The sequence below is a fragment of the Toxorhynchites rutilus genome, chromosome 3 (genome assembly GCF_029784135.1).
Source record: "Toxorhynchites rutilus septentrionalis strain SRP chromosome 3, ASM2978413v1, whole genome shotgun sequence".
NCBI classification, from domain to species: domain Eukaryota; kingdom Metazoa; phylum Arthropoda; class Insecta; order Diptera; family Culicidae; genus Toxorhynchites; species Toxorhynchites rutilus.
In genome coordinates, this window is record NC_073746.1 from 86,539,115 (window position 1) to 86,559,285 (window position 20,171).

At 35.3% G+C, this 20,171-nt stretch overlaps 1 protein-coding gene across 2 annotated transcripts in view; it reads right to left on the bottom strand.

Moving 5' to 3' along the window:
- Positions 1-1,263: 1,263 nt before the first annotated feature.
- The window catches only part of LOC129779368 (protein quiver), a 31,359-nt gene continuing 12,451 nt past the window's right edge, over positions 1,264-20,171 (bottom strand). For both annotated transcript variants that reach the window (XM_055786795.1, XM_055786794.1), the window contains exon 4: positions 1,264-20,001. In XM_055786795.1, coding sequence (XP_055642770.1) covers positions 19,769-20,001 — 233 coding nt within the window. In that variant the 3' untranslated portion in view covers positions 1,264-19,768. The remainder of the gene's footprint in view (positions 20,002-20,171) is intronic.

A 20,171-nucleotide genomic window follows, 5' to 3' on the forward strand; every position in this document is an offset into this window, starting at 1 on the left:
TTTTTAGCATGTATGTACATAGGCACTGAATAGACATATAACTTTAGAACAATTACTTCGTTCGCTTCTGGAAAAGTTTGGATCCATTGAGTCTTGTATGTGAGTGCATTTATTTCTCGAAAAAGTAAAAAAAACTTACTTGAGTGATACTAATGCTAATGCTAATGGAATGTGGTATCGATAGAAGTTGTTGTGTTTGTTTTTTCTCCTGTTTTGTTTTGCTATTGATAGTGAAACAATGTTCATTGCTTCATTTCACAGGGTTCTATAGGAACCACAAGCAAGGGCTATAGAAAAGTAAGCTTTTGAATAGGAAAATACAAAAAATGACAATTTAAAGGAACGATGTACTGCGCATTGCGTGAGCATTTTGATTTGATATCAACGATGAAAAATAGTCATATGAAAACAGCTAGCCGTAGGAGAACCAATATAAACATCATTATGGAATTGAAAAGCAGGTAATAACGCAAAATTATAACTTATCTTTCGACGGAATTGAATTTTTTTCAAAATTTTCTCATTATCTGAACATGGTGTTCCATTTTTTAGCTGAAATATTGATGCCGTTTTGTTACATTTATTACGTATTGATTACAGTATGATGTGGATGCTGACACATTTCAACATAATGATAAAATAAATCCAAAAAACATCTTCTGACACATAACAAAGGTAATGCAGAATTAAAGAACACGTTGGTTTAACACTAAACCTACCAAATGGGTCAAATGACCCATTTGAATTTTTTGTCAAAATTTTCTTGCAAATCAAAGTATCACAACATCATTTGCCTACACTACTTTTCTTAAAACATACCTCGAATGTATTTTTCAGTGTTTACTCCTATCTTGTTATTTTTTTTTACTGAGAAATATATGGAATCTGCCCTAACTACCGCAACGGGTCATTTGACTCTTGCAATCATTTATATAATATCAGAAAGATTAGTATGTGTGGTGGTGTTACAAAACCATTGTATTACACATTTTTTGCTATTGCGAGCTTACAGTAACCATTCCAAGCCACAGTGCTATTTTGCGAGTGCGGGTCAAAAATTGTAATTTTAATATTTTGCTAATAATTGCTATCCCAAAGGGTCGAAATATACAGAAGAAAGATGGTATGCCACGTTTCTCAACAAAAATATATAAATCGAGTCATTGTTCACTAACTATTCATAAAGGGTCACTTGACCCGCTGTGTTAGGAATCGGTATACATGAAACATCGGTAGGTTTAGTGTTAAGGCTTGTTTTCTTGAAGGCATAGAAGTAAGTGATGTCAACGTTTATTATTGTTGTTCACTAGAGCGTTGTGTCGATGGAAACGAAAATAACACTTAAACAATGGAACTTATTGGTTCATCATGCTAGGATACACTCGACATTTCAAGGATACAAAATTGATGGACCTGTTGAAAAAACTAAACATTTTCAGAATACATAAATAATATATTGATACTCAAATATACTTGTGATATTAAAGTGTGTATAATCTAGTACACGATGTACGCCAATGCATTTACAAAAAAAAACAAACAACGGGACTCTATCTATTGATTCAAGGAATTTATACACACCTGTTTTTGCTCGTTGTAAACTAAGTGAACCATTTCGGACGTGATTTTCTTTACCAGAACATAGAGAAACACCAATTACAAAGTGTCATATTTTCAGAAGTGTTAAATTTATATCTTAGCCTTCAAAATTCTTTATTTATTATTCCAATCGGATAACATTTCCAAGTTTTTTTTTGTTTCTTATTAAAAGTTAGTGCATCAAATTTTACGATAATATATCTATTCATATATTAATTTATGAGTATTCTATAGTTCAAACAAGAAACAGTTTTTTTTCTGTCTTAGATAAAATTATAATTCAAACAGATTTTTCGAATATCGGATTTCGTTCAGTTCAATTAAATTATGGATGATTGTTTTTGCCATTAAAAAAATACACAACCTAAATGTGGTGACTACGACATATAACAATTTACACGCAGTTTAGTAAATTATCTGTAACATGTTGTTTTCCTCATTATCATCTAGCTCTGGTAAAAATTTGGCAACGAAGAAAATGGAATGGCAGCCAGTGATAGGGAAAAACAATTCCTCTGAGGTCGCCTTGGATAGCAATCTGACAGGTGATATAATTTATTCTATTGTTAAAATGCGTTAATCTAAATTGAAACTGATATTAAATTTGTTCTCAATCAAGGAAAATCTGTTTGCTTCGATTTAAGTTGTTAAGTATTGAAAGTTTGAAATACGTTCAAAAAATCCGAAGAACTGAGAAGCAAAAAGAAGTAAAGCCTAGAGGGGAACATTAGTGGTAATAATATAACTTCTTGATCATTAGTTTAATATAAAAACACTTGCTGTAATCTAATATATTTCTTTCCAGCTTGATATCATACGGTAATTGATATTATCTTCTCCTAATTGATCTCATTTTTTTAGAGTTTACAAATATAAATCTTGCTGTTGGATAACTACGGCTATATTTATCACTTCATGGAGAGCTGTGTTGATATGATGAAAAATATCATGACCGTGGCTACATACGTGAAACGGGTGTCGATGTTATTTCGCAGGTGATGCTACCGAATATTTGTTGAGATACTTGTGATTTTGGTGAATTCTTCAAGATTGTTTCCAACTGTCCTAAGAAATTGACCGACAGTTGTTCACGATTTATTAATTACCAATTTTTTATAGCATACAACGAATGATTTATTCAAAATTGAAATAAAAATAGTATAAGCTTAAACCGCGTTTTGAAGTTTGTATAATAAAAGCGTCATAATGTTTAAAAACCATTGGAATACAGCCTTGACCGTTTCGATAGTTTCGTCAAAAACGACAAAAATGTGAAGTTCATAGTTATGTTAAGCTGCGTCGAGAATAACATAGTTGATTAAACTTGAAGTGAATGTTTATTTCCAATGAATTTGGAACTTTTGATTCTTCAATTACAAAACCATGGATTTCACAATTGGCCACAAATTGTTGGTTGCAAACTGTATGAAAAATTAGTGATTACTAAGCTACGATTCACTATAAGAGTGCACGTAGATTACGAGAGATTGAGCTTGGTAGGATTATAATTTAAAGTCTTATGCTTCCGATAAATGGTGTGTAAACCAGACGAACAAAACTGCTTGAATTCTTATGTTTTTGGTTGCTGTAATTAACACCAAAAACTGTTTGTTTCTCAACAACTCCTTGGGGCGAAACATACTTTTTCAGTAACTGTGGGAGCATCACTTGCGGAAACCGACATACAAATGCATTTACGATTTTATGAGGAATATATGTGCAATTTTGTGTTATTCATTAACAGCTATTGACGGATTTTCCCTGCTATGCTCGATACTATTCTATTTACTCATCAAAACATAGATGAAAACGCATTCACTTTGGTTGCTCGATCACAGTCTTTATCGCAAAAAAGGTTGAAATTTAATGTTCATCTATTAGAGCTCATGTGAATGTAAAACTTCAATTGTTGATTTTTATGTCGCTATTCAATCAAATAGGGGAGAATGGTCCTAAACCCACTGGTGGTACGAAACCGATCGCTTTTCGAACACGTCGAACAAATATATTGCTAATTTGGCTTCTGTATTTCTCTAATAAAGGGTGTTACGATTAAAAAAACTGTCGACTCGATAGGGGACCCCGACCTGGAGGACAAAAGACATTGATTGACATTTGCATCAGGACAGACTCTAACAGGGTAGCAGAATTCGCATAGTAGAGAGCAGTTCTGCGAAAGAAGCTGCACTAGGCAGTGAGGTGCTGAATACTAGAAACAACTGGTTCGATGAAGAACGTCAACAGTTGATCTAAAAGGAGGATACAGTATGCACGAGAGTGCTGCAGCACCGTACACGAGCGAACTAGGAACATTAACAAGTCAATCGCAATCGTCAGACCTAGGTTTTCTGAGCCAAAAAGCGCCAGCAGGGGAACAGAGACTGAGACGAAATGGAACAGTCTTTTCGTTCAAATGATACCTTGGCCTTTTTGTTTTTAAGAGGCTTCGTACTGCGTGCTGAAATGTGCAAGGACCTGGACGGTGACCTTCTTACAAGCGAGGTGGTCAACCGGTGGATGCAGTATAACAACGAACACATCAACGGCGACGTAGCAGCCAAGTTCGGAAGAGATTTGGCCTAGAAGAGCCCGGACTCGACGATACGCTCCCAGCAACCACATATGGAGTTCTTCGTAGTCACATTGGTTGCGCATTGGCTCACTAAGCGATCGATCGTGAGTTCAAAACTCAGGGCCCTCAATTGACCATCTTTGTGTTCTATTATCGAATAACTACGTCCACGCAACAATTATCAGCGATGGAGATCGATTCTCGGTCGGAGTCCTGGCCTCTCTCCATCCATACAAGCTTTGTTACTTGTAACAAGAAACATCGGGCTGCTGTGCTATTAATAAGACAACAATCATATCAACTGTCTTCATTGTCTGTTACAACTGAACAATGGAACATGGGCGAGGAGTACTCTTACGCTGAAATGGCTTTTGTGTAATTTACCATATGTATCGATACGATAGATATAAAACATGTAAACGATTAAATCCGACTCTGTAACAGCTAAAATGCTAATGAGCCAAAGTAAACAAATGAGATAAAATATAGCAAAACACCAATCACACTGCGTGGAATATTATAATCCCGACAGCGCATGCACGAATATGGTTTCCCTAATAAATTAGTTCGATTTATCAGAGCTACCATGGTACCAGCAAGAAGATCCAAAGACGCATCTTAACAGAAAATTGGGCTTTCTTCGGACTCTGCAGATTCTTACGATCGAGTCGAGTGCCCCATCGTAGGAAGCTGACCCTGTATGAAACGCTGATAAAACTGGTAGTCTCCTCTACGGACACGGACTGTGGACATTGCTGAGAGAGGACCAACGAGCACTTGGCGTTTTTGAACCATTTTCGATTGCGTTCAGGCATCGGACGGAGTATAACGCAAGCGCTTAAATAATTAACTACAAAAAGCTTCATAGAGAAAAATCCATCGTTATCACCGCAAATATAGGAAGATAACGATAGGACATATATACACATGATGCCGGATGCTAGCCCCGTTCAATATGTTTTTCTCAACAGTCCAAATGGTACCCGAGAGAGAAGAGCACAGCAATTTAAATGGGTCGATCAGGATTAGGTAGATCTGCGGAAACTACGTCGCTTAAGCAATTGACGGAATACAAATTACGTCCAGGCTTATCAAATGTACTGCCTCACGACAGTATTCCGAAGGCTGTCACCTTCTTTTTTCTATGACTGTAATTCGATTGATCTATTAATGATTCTGATTCGGTCTATCGGTAGCTTAACTAAATATGTGCTTTGTGTTTTGTACTATTCAAATTAAAACAAAATATTTAATTCAAAAGTAACAATTCACACGCATTCTAGTTTAGCCAAATTTAGATCGTAACACCCTTCAAAACATTCATGGTCCACACGAACTGGTTGAATTGGAGGTGAAAGTGAAGGTGTCTCACCATACAATTCAATGCTGAGAACTCAAAAAACAAATATTTTAGGTATCTACTTCATGACCTTTGCAGTCTATGGAGTATGTCTATGATAACCATACATTGAATTATTCAATGACGTTTGTTTTATACCCATCGAGAAGGTGATTTTTTTTCGGAAACATTGTAGTCATCTCAGAAAAATACATTACTCTCCGTGTCTGCTGCAGTTATTGTTTCAGAATCACTGAAATTGAAGTATTTGAAGTCTTGATCTAGTGATTTCTAATTTGGACTTTTAAAGTTTGTATCCGCCGTAATTCAGACACGTTCAAAACACTTTGCTGTTCAAAAGCATTTGAAATATTGCAGTCATGAATGGAATGTTTTATACTAACAGAAATGTGTGTCTGTAAGTAAAACAGGATATGTTTGATTTTGACATTCCATTAGCAAGATGAAATTTCAAGATGGCGATGAATGGGAAAAAAGGGCGCGAACGGACCGAACGAACAACCGAAATGAAAATCTCTACCCTTTAATTCGCCAACTTGCAAAAACAACTGGATTTGCCCAAATCTACTATTGACAGTGGGTTAGAACATGTTCGGAACGTTTTACTATCGAAAGAAAACCAAGAAGTGACAAAAATGAATGTCGCCAGAATTCGACCAAAAGTTAAAGGAAAGTCCTGGATTGAAGCTCCCAACTGTTTATCTTTGCAGTTAGTCACGAAATCTCGTGGAAAACTTTTTCTTGAAAATTTTAACACGTTAAGCCCAGCGTCGGTCCCTAGGGACTAACGTTGAGCTTTTTGGTAGGAAAGTGCTGACTGACTGGGACTGACAATTACAAAATAATAAAATAAAAATATATACAGGTTGTTTTCAATTTTTTTACAAAATGTGACTACTTTCTTTCGAATTACTGACTATTTTCTATCTATTCAATAAGTATCTTCGGGAACTGGGATCGACACTGATATTGTGCAAACGCTGTTGATGCGCGCTGAGTGGAAAGCGCAACATGAAAAAAACGGGGCTTAACGTGTTAAACAGCTCTTCGGACTGGGTTTTTATTCTGAAATGGGGAGGAATGTAAAGCCTGAATATCATTGGACGAAACAGTCGTCGAATTCTTCAAAAACATTCTTGTTTGACGAGCAATTTGAATTTGTGACAGGTTTGAATTCAAATAAGTTAGAATCTGGAATCACTGTTCATTTTATAGCAGCGGTCGTAGTAGGCGTATCTGAAATATTTTGACAGCAAATTGTTTGAAAAACCTTTATCTTTCGATGGTTAACATTTCGAGTTTATCCGTTTTGTTTTTTAAAAAGTTACATAGGATGGAAGCCTAGAGAAAAAAATTGATTTTGGACACCCACATTAAAAATCTGGCGTGGTGGGGTACTAAAATCGCAAAATCGCTGAATGTGGCTAAATCGACCGTGTATGGTGTGCTGAAACGTTTCCATGAACATAACGAGACTCTCGGACTACGACATCGCTAAAAACATAACTCTAACTAAAGTACCAGGAGAATGCGAGAAGGTTATCGTAATTTCCTTGCCAGAATGTTCTTGATTTGGCAAGTGATTGCAGCTGTGGACAGAACTCCAAGATTCTCGTTATAATCAAGACAATGGACTTAACAATATGTAGGGAAGAGTGACTGCAAAGCAACAATTTATTCCGTTTTTTAAGGCTCACAAGTGAAATTTTGGCCAGATTTGGCAAGCCACTACAGTTGAGAGGTGCTTCAGTGGTACCGTGACAATGGGGTCGATTACATTGGAAAAAAAGCTCAATCCTTGCCCACAATTTCACTTAATCCAAAAATATTGGGCAATTGTCAAGCGGGAATTGAAGAAGGGTGCCAAAGTGACTCGGGATGCTGCAGACAGAGAGAGAACGTGGAATAAAATGGTTGCTGAGATTGACCAACGGAGAGTCATAAGTACGAAAATTCATCAAAACTGTAACTGAATATTTTTTTAAAATATTTTTTTCGTACTTCTTCTGAAAATTACAATAAATTATCTGCTTTTTGATATAAGAACATACAATTTTGTGATTCCGGATTCTAAATGCTTTATCACCCTGTGGTGACTATTGACATGAAAATTTACCAGGAAAAGTGCTCGCTAAAACGATTGCTGCCTTTCATCAAATGCCACGATGTTTTTTTGTACTAAAACATCTCAATCCTCCCAATTAATGTGGTAGTACACTATGGAAACTTTAAAAAATTTAAAAAAAAATCCTAGCTTAAAATGTTCTCTGGGATGTTTACTTTACTGTAGTTTTTGAACCAGGTTCGTCCGATGCTCCGTTCCAAAGTTACAAGCCGTTTAGTGGACCTAAGCCTTTGCGTGAGATCGCGGATCCAAAATTTAAAACGCGTTTTTCTCGAAACCATGTTTTGCAATCTGGTGGGAGTTCTATCTCCGGAACAGTCCATACGATTTTGATGGAATAGTTTTTCCCAGATTCTCCACTAAATTTTCTGTCATCGTACGTAGGGTTTTGAAAAATAAAATTTTGGTGAATGTTTTTGTCTCGCATTTTTTTTTACAAAAAATGTCGCCGTTTCGTCAAAAAAAAATTGTTTTGAAAAAATCATATGTACGAAAAAAATCGTTGGTTGAAATCGGTCCACTAGAAAAACTTGTGGAACTCCCACCAGTTTAAAAGGTTTTGGCTACAAGAGTTCAACAAACTGATTACGACTAGTTTGTAAGCCATATCCCATATTTATGAAATGAATATTTACTTTGAGCATCATGGCTGTTTAATTTAAATTTTTGTTCAGATTTTTACGGATACAGGCTTTATTATATATTTACTTGTGATGGGAATCGCAAGCGTTAGGCATTGTTGTATAAATTTGAAACGAATCTGCTCTGGAACCGAGAATAGAGGGTCGATCAGTAAACCATCCGAAATTTCAGTAATGAAACAAAATAGTCAAAATTCGACGAAAATTTGTCAACAAACGAAATTAATTATTTCATTGTTTTGAAAATCACTATCTGATGTTTGATTGATGGGTTGGATTAAACGTGAGATCGTCATGAAAGTTATATGCCATCTACGTCTCAGATCGGAAACTTATTGATTGATCTGTTTAAAATAAACTTACATCCGTCGTAGATATTCTAGCATCAATCATCGTCAATCACTCGTAGCAATTGTTTATTGATTACATGAGATAACTGGGGTGCATGAGCTGGAGCTATCAGGACTTTAGTTTACTCTCAAGGGTCATGAAACTATCGAATCTTGATAACGTTAAAACCATAGAGAGATAGTTAGAACAGACAACAGCGATGACGTAATAACATTCTCACAAAAGATCACCCCACTCATTTTTTTCGCGGCGCAATAATTTTAAACATACACGGAACACCGATCAGAAATAAAATCGTTTAAAGGAACCGGCATACATTAAGAAGTTTGGTGATCATATTAACCCTTTCACGTACAACATCGAGTCTCACTCGATATGGAATGATTGTGCCAAAACGTACAGTCTCGTCTCTTTCGTGGCACGCTTGCCTATCACAAGGCACTAAGATGCTCAGCACAGTAGTGAAATTACTCGATGCGTGACCCATCGAATTGTTTGCATTTGGTCCGCTCTTTTGAAAATTAAATCGTACGAGAAGGGGTTAAGTTCAGTTTGTTTTTCACTAGACCGACGGAGGAGCACATAAACTAATTAATCGAGAGATACGGAAGGCACTTTGCGTGGAAGTAGGGAATACATTACAACACTATTTTGATTTGCTGGTACTGTAACCTATTTTGATTTGCTGGTACTGTAATCAATAACTTTTCTCAATATTCTAAAACTTCGTTTGCTTCTGTAAACTTCCTTTATGAGTGTTAAAACGAGTGTTTGTGGAAAAAAATCTAAATCAACATCAAAAAATAATAAGTACCGTAGGGAAAAGATTCTAGATAAAAAAAACTATAAATATCGAAATAGGAACACCAAGCATAAAATCTATCGCTGAGTGTAACATGCATTGAATGTTAATATGGTAACTTACATTCTATCAGAAGGTGTACTCAATCTAAAGCATGGAACACACAAGCAATCGCATTCTAAACATAAAAACAACAGAAAATGCACAACATCAATCGAAAGCATGCAATATTTCAGCTTATTTTTGTTTTGTTTGTTTTCTTGCACTATTCTGAGCTTCAAAGTCGAATATATAAAAGGAATTCGTAGAAAAAATATTGTCAATTAAATTACAGAGCAAAGGTTTTATGTACACAATTGGGAAATGAGGGACGGAAGCAGAGACATAAAGTGTGTTAGGTGGATCACGTTTTCGTAATCAAAATGGTCATTAGTGGCCAATTTGTTTGGAGATTCAATTCTTCTCCATGATTCTGATGTTTTGGAAACAGTTATGGTTAAGCAGTTTTAGTTTGTGTGCTTAAAGGATGGGATAACAGTGAGATGGAGAACTATGTTGGGAATTGAATTCAAGTCTAATTTTGGCAATTGTATGAATAAAGGAAGGGAGAAGTTCTATATGAATCTTGTTTCTTGGATAAATCTGGATCAACATGTCAAAAGAGCCTATCTTCTTTGATCGATTCTCTTCATCCACATTCTCTTTCATTAATAACTCAGCATTAACAGCATTTACTGATGTGTTCGACGATAACTAGTGTGAAAGAGAACCTCGTTTATTAAACTACATGGCAAAACTGGAGCCAAATCTGTCCGAAGGCCGTGATTATCGAAAGAGAAAGTCGATGAAAAGCATCGATCAAAGAAGATAGATCCTTTTGACATGTTGGTCTAGAAATGCTTGATTTTTGTGAGCAAAAGAGAAATGACACAGTGCGCTTAGCCGTTTCAATTATATAACCGGAATGGAAGTCGATGATATATTCTAAATTTTGATTTGAGTATGGAGGAAGTTATGTTCAAATTGACACAAAAATTTCGAGCTCACATGGATGTAAAAATAGTTGTCTACATCCAGTATTCAACCTTTTTGCATTTGTCACCATCCTAGCTTCTCGAAAACTTGTAATTCTTCATATGTTTTTTTTTTCTTTCGATGAGCCGCGTAATGTGTAATTTAATCTGATGAACCTTATTTTCTGCATACATTCTACCAGCCATTTCGAACTTTTTGATCGGCAATTAGCATCTAGAAGATCAATGCGGGTAAATGATTGCGGTGAGTGAGAGAAGCATGTATTGTTATGACGCATGAGACAAACAGAAAAACTATTTGTGTTCGCTATGGGCGGAATAAAGCCAATGGCCATTCGTTTGATGGAATTAGGAGCTATTGATATTCCTTTCAACAGGTGAAGAAGAGTACATTTTCAACGTCTTTTGAGCTGTTTATTACAGTAAATTGTTTATTTTTTCTCCTGCTCAAATTAGTTGTAAGTTCTTTCCAATATACCAAAATACGTTCATGACTTTTGTTTAACAATAATAAAATTTCCAAAAATTAGTGTATATATTCATTCCACATATTTATATTACAATCGTCTCTATAGTTTAGCGTATTTCGTTTTTTTTGCTTTATCATTGAATGTTCAATATTGTATGTTCCGAAGGGGTAAAACGTAGCATGAGAGGCGTCGAAAATACGTTAGTTGTTTTATTCCTATGAAACAGGTTACTTTTTTGTTGCTTTGGTCTGTTTTCTCTGCTTTCACGAATATCCTCGAGTTAATTAGTATGAAAACATACATTTACAGTGTTTTATCACTGACATAGTATATAATCCAATGGGGTACATACTTTCTTCAGAGGATGTGCATTTCTGACTAATAAAGTTGCTTTCGTTTAAGTCTATTTACGTCAATATTTGTTTGGTATTCTCATCTGTCAATAGTTTAAGCTTGGTCTCTTGTTTAAATTTTGTGGATTTATTCTCCGAGATGCTGAATATTTTCCAAATAGAAGCAAGAACAAAAATAAATGTACTACGAAATCGAGTACTCCATAATATTCCCAGTGCAACTACTTTCATTTGATTTGTTTGAAGCCCAGACCTTTCCAATTTGCTATGCATCTGACTCAACATTCAGGTTCACTTGGTAAGCTAGCAATTCTATTGTTTTATAATTACAAACTTCTTATTTGGAAATATCCCCGCTTTTTGAATTCTACTGCTGCTGTTGGTTTTTGTATCCAATACTTACGTATGACGTTTGGATGAAGTGGAATTAAAATGAACAACAAAATTCGTTAAATTTTAATAATTAATGGCATTTCCACATTAATTCCGTGATGATCAGAATTATCCACATAGTAATTTAAATCTGAAATCGGTATCAAACTATATTAAAATATCTAACATTTATTTCAGAGATTTCAGAGACGAGTTCAACGCAATCTGACGATTTTTACTTCATTGTTTGACGCTGGTTTCATTTTACCGAATTGCAACCGAACTCTTCTTCTCGGATCAAGTTTATAGTATAAAACCCTGTTCGAATGGCCAAATACGCGACTCATTTGCTAAATAACTACTTGTGTACGTAACATAATGACGCCCTCCATTTAGTTTACTGTTTCCTTCTATCACATTCATGGGTTTCACGAATCTATGACTAAACAAAACTAGATTTAGCGCTTTAACCATATGCAGAACGAATCAAATGATGTAAATGGAAAAGTACGAAAGTACGCATTTATATGGATAAGACGCACAAGTTTGGTAGGTTGTGTTCTGCGAATTTAGAGACGAGCAACATATGAAATGGGTTGTAAATTATCGTCTATTTTGAATCTATCACATTGTTTCCATCCAATCAATACCCCTGTTACAGTAAAAAAATAGTTAAATTTGTATAAAATTACTCCAAATCAGAATTCAATAGTTCCAATAAACATGTAGATTTTTGTCTTTCAAGCTCTATTCTGGGCTCACTTTCACAGACCCATTGGAGGTTGGACTTCCATAGAAACTAATTTAATTTTCGTTTTACCTCAAGTAATCACCCTTAATTATAACTGTGATTTCGTTAAAAGCAAAGAATGTAAATGTTAGCAAAAATTGATTTCCTATGTAATATTTCTTTTTTTTTTTCGTTAGCCCCATTGTATTCTAATGCAAATTGAGCCTCTTATGTTTCATTGTATTTTATACCTTATTATGCTTCTTTGACATTCCACATTTATGCTTGTTCACAAGTGTGACCACAGACTGCATTCGATGAGAATGAACTGCACAAACAAGTTTGCTTCTTTCAACACTTGAGAAAAATCTTGTTTTGACAAAAACTGAGACGGTTACGTCTAGAAGTTTGGAAGAGTCGAACTTAAAACTTTTCCTTATGATCAAAACTGCTTGGTCTAAACGCGAGTAATCGGTCTCCTGTCTTACTTACCATAGCTATAAGTGAAAATGTCAATATGCAACAGTATAAAAAATATAGTTAAACATTTGGCTCTCTTAAACCTTTGTAACTAACCCTGTAAAAATGAACGGATGTAAAAAAAAATCTTGGATCATTTAGATCGAATACAGTCTACAGTAACTATGCCCCTATTCCTGTACCTAATTCTTTGACTTCAAGATCAAATACATTCTCGTTGTTTTCATCATATTGTTCTCCCATTTGCATGAGAATAACTTGCGCCAAGTTGTGGCTACAAGACGGACGTATGATGATATTATAAGTTTTATGTTGGTGGTTATAAATATTACTGTTGTCTCATTAGATGCTGAGAATATGGATGGGGAGACGCATGCAAATGACACTGTCTACGAAAGTTGGTATCTATCCGCTTTTTCATATGGATTAAACAGAGGATGTATTTACAGAGCAGTCAAATCGGAACAATTTTTGATGGCTGTAATTATACACAACAATTATAATATGGAGTTTGTCATTGAATACAACTGTCACTCCTCACTTTTCCGATTTTACTTTTAGAATATTAATGTAGTGAATCTGCTTGTCCTAGTTTTTTTGTGTTGTTCTTTTCTTCAATGAAAAATGTGCTAACGATTCCTTCAGCGAAAATTAATTTGCACATTGGATAGCACTATGACAATATCATCGTGATTGCGCTATTACGCAAATTGTTGCCACTCGTCATAACACATGTGCATGTCATCTTTATTTTTTACATAACCTAATCTGTGGAATGATTTTACTTTTTCATTTGAACTTTTAAATGTTGTTACGATCAAAATTTGCTCGACTTAAACCTGATGTGTTTATTTAATCATGCATTTTAAAAACATGAACACACCTCATTTTGAAAGTGTGTGCGTGAAGAATGACATTTGTCAAAATCTAATGGAGGCTTTCATTATCATTGTGTTCTGTTCATTCGAAAGTGAAAGGATGTACTAGACATATTTTTGTTAAACGTAAACGATTTGCTGTCATATTTATGCCCATATAAACCCTCGAACACATTTTGCTGATCGAGCTAAACTACTAAAATAAGGGACTATTTAACAAAATAGTATGGTTTTTTCTGCGTGACATAAATATTGAACCGAGCGTAAGAGGTGATTTTTTAAGATTTGTTCAAAATTTAACAGATTTTTTACTGAATTGACATGTTTGATTTGTCACCAATTTGTTATGAAATTATTAAGGCATTGTTCTTTTGAACTGATCGTCCATCGCCTTTGAAGAACTGGCATTCAAATCACTATCAGCCAAATGACATTCAAACTAAAATCAAATGAGGCGGAATCAAAGAACAGTTACGACTACGAACGGGAGGATGAATATGGCGTATTTTCATTGCTCTTTCGATAGAAAGAAGAGAAAGAGATAGAAAGAGATAACATATAACATTAAACTGACGGTAGTTTTCACGACTGTGCATTCATTTCTGATGTAACTGTTACAGGCGAGGCAATGCTCATGGTCACGTTCATGGTACATATTGGGCCATAACTCTCGGGCAAGGGAGCTATGTGATTGTTACTAAAAAGTCGTCCGTTTACAAGACTGTTTCCAATATATTAATAATATTTGCATTAACCTGTATTGCTGTCATATTTACGGCCGTACAAAAAGCACAATTATACTTTTTGTAATGTAATTTACATCCAATCTGGGCGCCTGTTCTTTATTGTGTGAACCGAAAATTTATGTCGGTTTTTAGAACAAAAAAAATAAATACATTTTTCATACCTCGAACCAACTTTACTGAATTTTTAGTCCATCACGATTGCTGCTTCTCAAACTATTCCTCATCACAGGTGAGTGAGAAGTACCGTTCTGAATCATATTTCGGACAACCTCATATTTCGGACACTTTATTCTAATATCTTGAAATGCTTAATGCACTGATGATATAACTATCAAATTAATATCACAATTGCTTCTTTAGGGTAATCCCTTGGTTTCACTATCATTTCACATGAGCACTACATTTGAATTGTAACATAATCGACAGAAATCTTACAACACTACTCATTATCGTTTGTGTTTGACCTTTCCTCAGCGTGAGCACGTAGAATTTACCCGTTCATAAATATTTAAATTTCTCCTGTGTTTCATCATTTCTCATCATCGTTAACAGTTTACTGTGATTGCTTGGTAAGTGTTTCGCAGTTGACTATAAAATATAACCAAGTGTAATGTAATTTTCGTCCAAAAAATTACAAAATAAAGTGTCCGAAATTTGAATTCAATCTGTCCGAAATTTGATTTAGTGTCCAAAGTTTGATTTTTTTTCGTTTCATTTGAAAAGCATTTTATTCAATCAAATAGGTACCAAAGTAGATAGATTAAAAGCATATTGAACTAATTTATTAAAAATATCAACCAAATAATACCTATGCATAAAGTTTAGATCTGTTTTCTGCATCATATGCCTTAAGCGTCCGAAATATGATTCAGAACGGTAACTTGGATGACCGAGTTATTAGAAGCTTTCAAAAATGTTATATATAAGAGGTCATTCCGCCAGTCACACCACGACGTGTCAATCGGTGCACATCGATAGGCAAAATATAGTTCCCACCTATATCATTTATTTTTTTCATTTATTTTGTTTACATAAGAATAAGAACGCAGTAATTTTTTTCTGTCTAATTCATTATATTCTTTAAAAGTTTCACTTATGAAATATGTACGGAACAAAAGTTTTACTTGAAAGAACAGACAATCAATATGTAGAGGAAAAAAACAGTGACAAAAAGTGAGGAGGTGATCTGGCGTAGTGGTAACATCCATACCTCTAACGCAGAGATCACGAGTTCAATTCTCACTCCCGACATTCTTCCAAAAATGGAAGTAAAAGTGACGAACCAGCCGAAATGTGTTGAAAATCACTATAATAAAGAAAAAAAAAAGTGACAAAAAGTGCTCACTCCGAAATATGCTATCGATAAGGTTTCGAAGACCCCTCGATTGTGTGTTTCAACCGAGGTGGGTTTTATGGTACAAGGTGAGTCGAAATGGGATTGTTTACCTTTAGCGTGAAAGAGAGAGGATGATAACGAGCGTTTGCAATTCTGCATTCTCCCAATAATTTTAGTGGTATTTAGCAGATACTAGTACTATATTCGAAAATAAACGATTCGCATATAAAAAACGGAACGTTCACAGAGTTTACGTCGAATTGAAAAGAGTTTACAAACCATGCAGCAACGTATATTGCTTCGTATACAAACAAAACACAGTATATTTTCAAGATGACTGCAGAGTGGTTTTGATATATTGGCTCATTGTAGGATATGCTTCTAAGCGCCATAGTTTTGACATTTTGACATGTTGTAACATGTGGATTTGTACCGGAAAATTGGGTGTTCGTGATAAATATGCAAAACAGTGAATCGCACCGGACTATCGCTAGAAAGAACAGTATCAGCAAGGTAGCAGTTGAGAATTTTTTATCTGAAACTAAAAACATTTGGATCGGTGGGGGATCGCCCAGACAGAGGAGGAAGCGTACAACGGATGCAAAAAAGGACGCCAAAATCATGCGCAGAGTTAAGAAGAACTCGAAAGTACCTGTCCGCGACATCCAGGAAACATTTCAACTATCAGTTTCCGGTCGAACTATTCGTCGTCGTCTCGTAGCAAAGAGATTGAACAGAAAAATTGCCCGGAAGTGTCCATCGAAAAAGGTAAATGGCTTGAGTTTGCTAAGAAGCATGCTGTATCTTGAACTGTTCAACCGAAAGCGACGGGTTTGTGGCGCAGATTGGGTGAGAAGCTTTAGGAGCGCCACATTCAAGGCACAATGAAGCATGGAGGAGAAAATTATGTATTCTGGGGGTGTTTTTGGTGGGGTGGAGAGGGAAGCCTTGTGAGAATCCACGGGGTAATGACGGCAGATTCCTATATCAACATCCTGCGGGAAAATATGTAGGTTTCGCTGATTCAGACGGACTTCGAAATGAGCTGATAGGGTTGACAAAACTAATGTTACCAATAAAAACGACTATTTGGAGTCCTGGGGCTTGAGAGGAACTCAAAAGACGATGATGAGATGGGCACTTTTTTTTGTCTGTATTAAATTGACTTTCAACACTTTTGGTTGGCTCGTCACTTTTACTTCCATTTTTGGAAGAATGTCGGGAGTGAGAATTGAACCTTGAGCGTGAGAGGTACGATGTTACCACTACACCAGATCGCATCCACGAGATGGGCACTTTATTGAGCAACACTACGTTCGACTGGTTCATTTGGATATTAAATCTCGGGGAGAAGCAATCAACTGGTTCTAGTGGTTCGTAAGCGATTGTTGAGTAAAGTTAGTTTATGTTTGTTTGAATCTCTTATCGATTCTGAGCATCGGTATTCTATTTTCTACGAGTTTGTCGTCATAATTTGTTTCGCCGGAGTTTTTAGAATAGTTTGAACAATGTGAGTTCTGAACTAAAGCCATAACCCATAACACAATAGCTATAACAATAACTCAAAATAAACACTTTAGGATAAACTGCAAGACGAAAATATAAAATGTAAAAAATCCGATACAGAATATTAAAAAAGTCACATCATAGTTTCAAATACAGTCCCCTGATTCAACTTTTACTGGCCACTAGAAAATTCAAGAAGAAAAAACTGAATTGTGGAATGCAGTACAGGAAGCGTGGGAATTAACCCTTGTCAGCAATTGCCACAAATGCCGAAAAAAAATCTAATGTCTATTTTTCATTTTATTTCATTTCAACATGATTGTTGCATCTTTTCATCAAGAATCAGCAATAAAATGTGATAGTCAGATAAATAAATTGAAAAGCAAAAGGAGATACTTTTCTGCTTGTCACTATTATTTTTTTCATCACTGTATATGTTACATGGGTAGAATATTTTAATTCCGTTCGACTCCAAAGTGGCTCCACGACTCGACTTACCAAATAGGGACCATAATTTTTATTCAGATCAGCTGTCCAGATCATTCAACAACTACCAGCGACACATTTTAGGGATAGGTAATGGAAACGGTTGAATCTATCATCCTTTTTAAATATTTCAAAGACTTATAATCTTCAACATTGCAGCAAAAAATGATTGGAACATTTTGTTATTTTCTCTATCACTTGATGTCTCGAAAACGTTGGACTTATTGATGAACAACACTGCAACAGAGGCTTCTAAACTATGTCCATTATAGAACTCTTGTATCCTCGGCGTGTCATATTTGTTCTATGGACGGATTATTCGATTCCTTATTTTTCCAAGACTATTAGCATGAAGTAATATTTATAAGTTGGTAAAACAAACTATCATCATGCGGAGAAAAGTTGTGTTTTGAAATTTAGAGAAAAAAAAAACAAAAGATTGACATGCAGCGGCGATAATCACGTGTATGAATTTCATATATCAAGGAAATCGTTAGCGCATTCCATCTTCACTATTTGTATTACGGCTATTGAGAGAATATCATTTCCACGGTATTCAAGCAGAGTAATATCGATGTTTGTGAGATTTTTTTTTCTCTCCACTTTTGATGATATGAATTAGTGACATGAGTTGATTCTAGCAGCATTTACTTTTCGAGTGACTTCATGGAATCTAGGTCTAGTATTGTTCGTTTGGGAGTAGAAAAGGGTATATCTAACTATGTACATATGAAACGCTTGCTTAGCTACACTATATTTCAATATGTTCAACGAAGCTTCAGTGTTCAACACAAAGAGGTAACTGTAAACAAATGTATCTTTCGAACTCAAACGAACTTACTCAAACACTAAAATGTTGAACGAGAAAACTAACAATTCGAAAGTTACGTACAATCTACGGTTTGGATAAGGTTAAGAAAGTTGAACAATTTCATTACGTTCAATACGTTCTGGCTGGCATAGACTTATGCTAAGCTGCTATTGCTTATTCAAAACTTTCTATTACTATCGAGCAACGTTCGATTATTCTTCAGCGATTAGTTGGAATTGCCCAAATGGATATTTGTAACTCTACTACTAGTAACAAATGTGAGAGGAAATCGAACGGAAACTATAATCAATCCACTAGATATATAAAAACTCATATGTATGGAGATATAGATGTTATTAGTTATTAGTAACGTTCACTCGACTCGACTGTAGCGAGTATAGTTTCGAAAAACGATCAATGAAAAAAAAACAAAACAAATAAAAATGTTTTTTGCTCACATGCAGTGTTACCTATAGAAAGATTAGAAGGTTGAGACTAATATACTAATTGAGATAAAAATGTAATATGGTTAGTTTGAACTATTTTGAGTCGACGGGTTGTAAAGTGGATTTTATTTTCATTTCTTTACGAAGTATAGTAACAAATGATAAAATGAAATCAGTTAACAAAAAGTGTAATTGTTGGTGTGAAACGAATGATTACAGGAGCTAACCCGAAATGAATTAGAAGTTAAATTCATTGATCTCGATGTGTTGTATTTCCTTTTCCAATGGTACGCATTTGTTTGAACGGGAATATTTGCGAGAGTATAAGATGAAACGGGAAGAAAATGAATTCTAACGGAGTTAACCCAAATATCAACAAATATCAGAATGTTTCGAATTCCAAGCAACTAGCACTTCTGAGCTTTGTTAAAATAGAAGGAATATATGTAGTGTTTTTGGCGTGTGTGTCAAAATGTTTGTTAATTGTTTTCGTTGCTTGCATACGAATTTTGTATCGGTGCTATAGTGCTAGAGGGGATTCGATTTCAACTGGGCCTCCATGTGTCATTTCCGTTACGAAATGGGTTTGCATTTTGTTGAATTTTATCTACCGACTCCTAGAGAGTTTATATTTTTACAGACCTACTTTCGAACTCAATAGCGGAAAGGTTTACCGGAATACCCTTTGCACCGAGTTGAATAGTATAATTGCGAGCACGCTACTGATGCACATCTTCACATTCAAGTGATTGGTAAGAAGTGAGCTAGGGCTTGAGTTACACATATCTTCCTCACAAAAACACATATGTCCATTGCCTGAACTTTCCATCATACACACATGATCTACCATAAATAGGTTTATCTGTAACTGGGATGTACACATTCGTCTTACAACTTCATAAGCTGAAATATTATATGTTATTATTCAGTAACGATTCGATTTTATGTTCGGTCACGAAAGGTTTTCGTTCGATTTAAAATGGGAATATGGGAGGAATTATAAGGAGTAGGTGAATTATAACAATGAATACGATCAGATCCAATACGCAGGACGGCGATCGGGAAGCATAAGG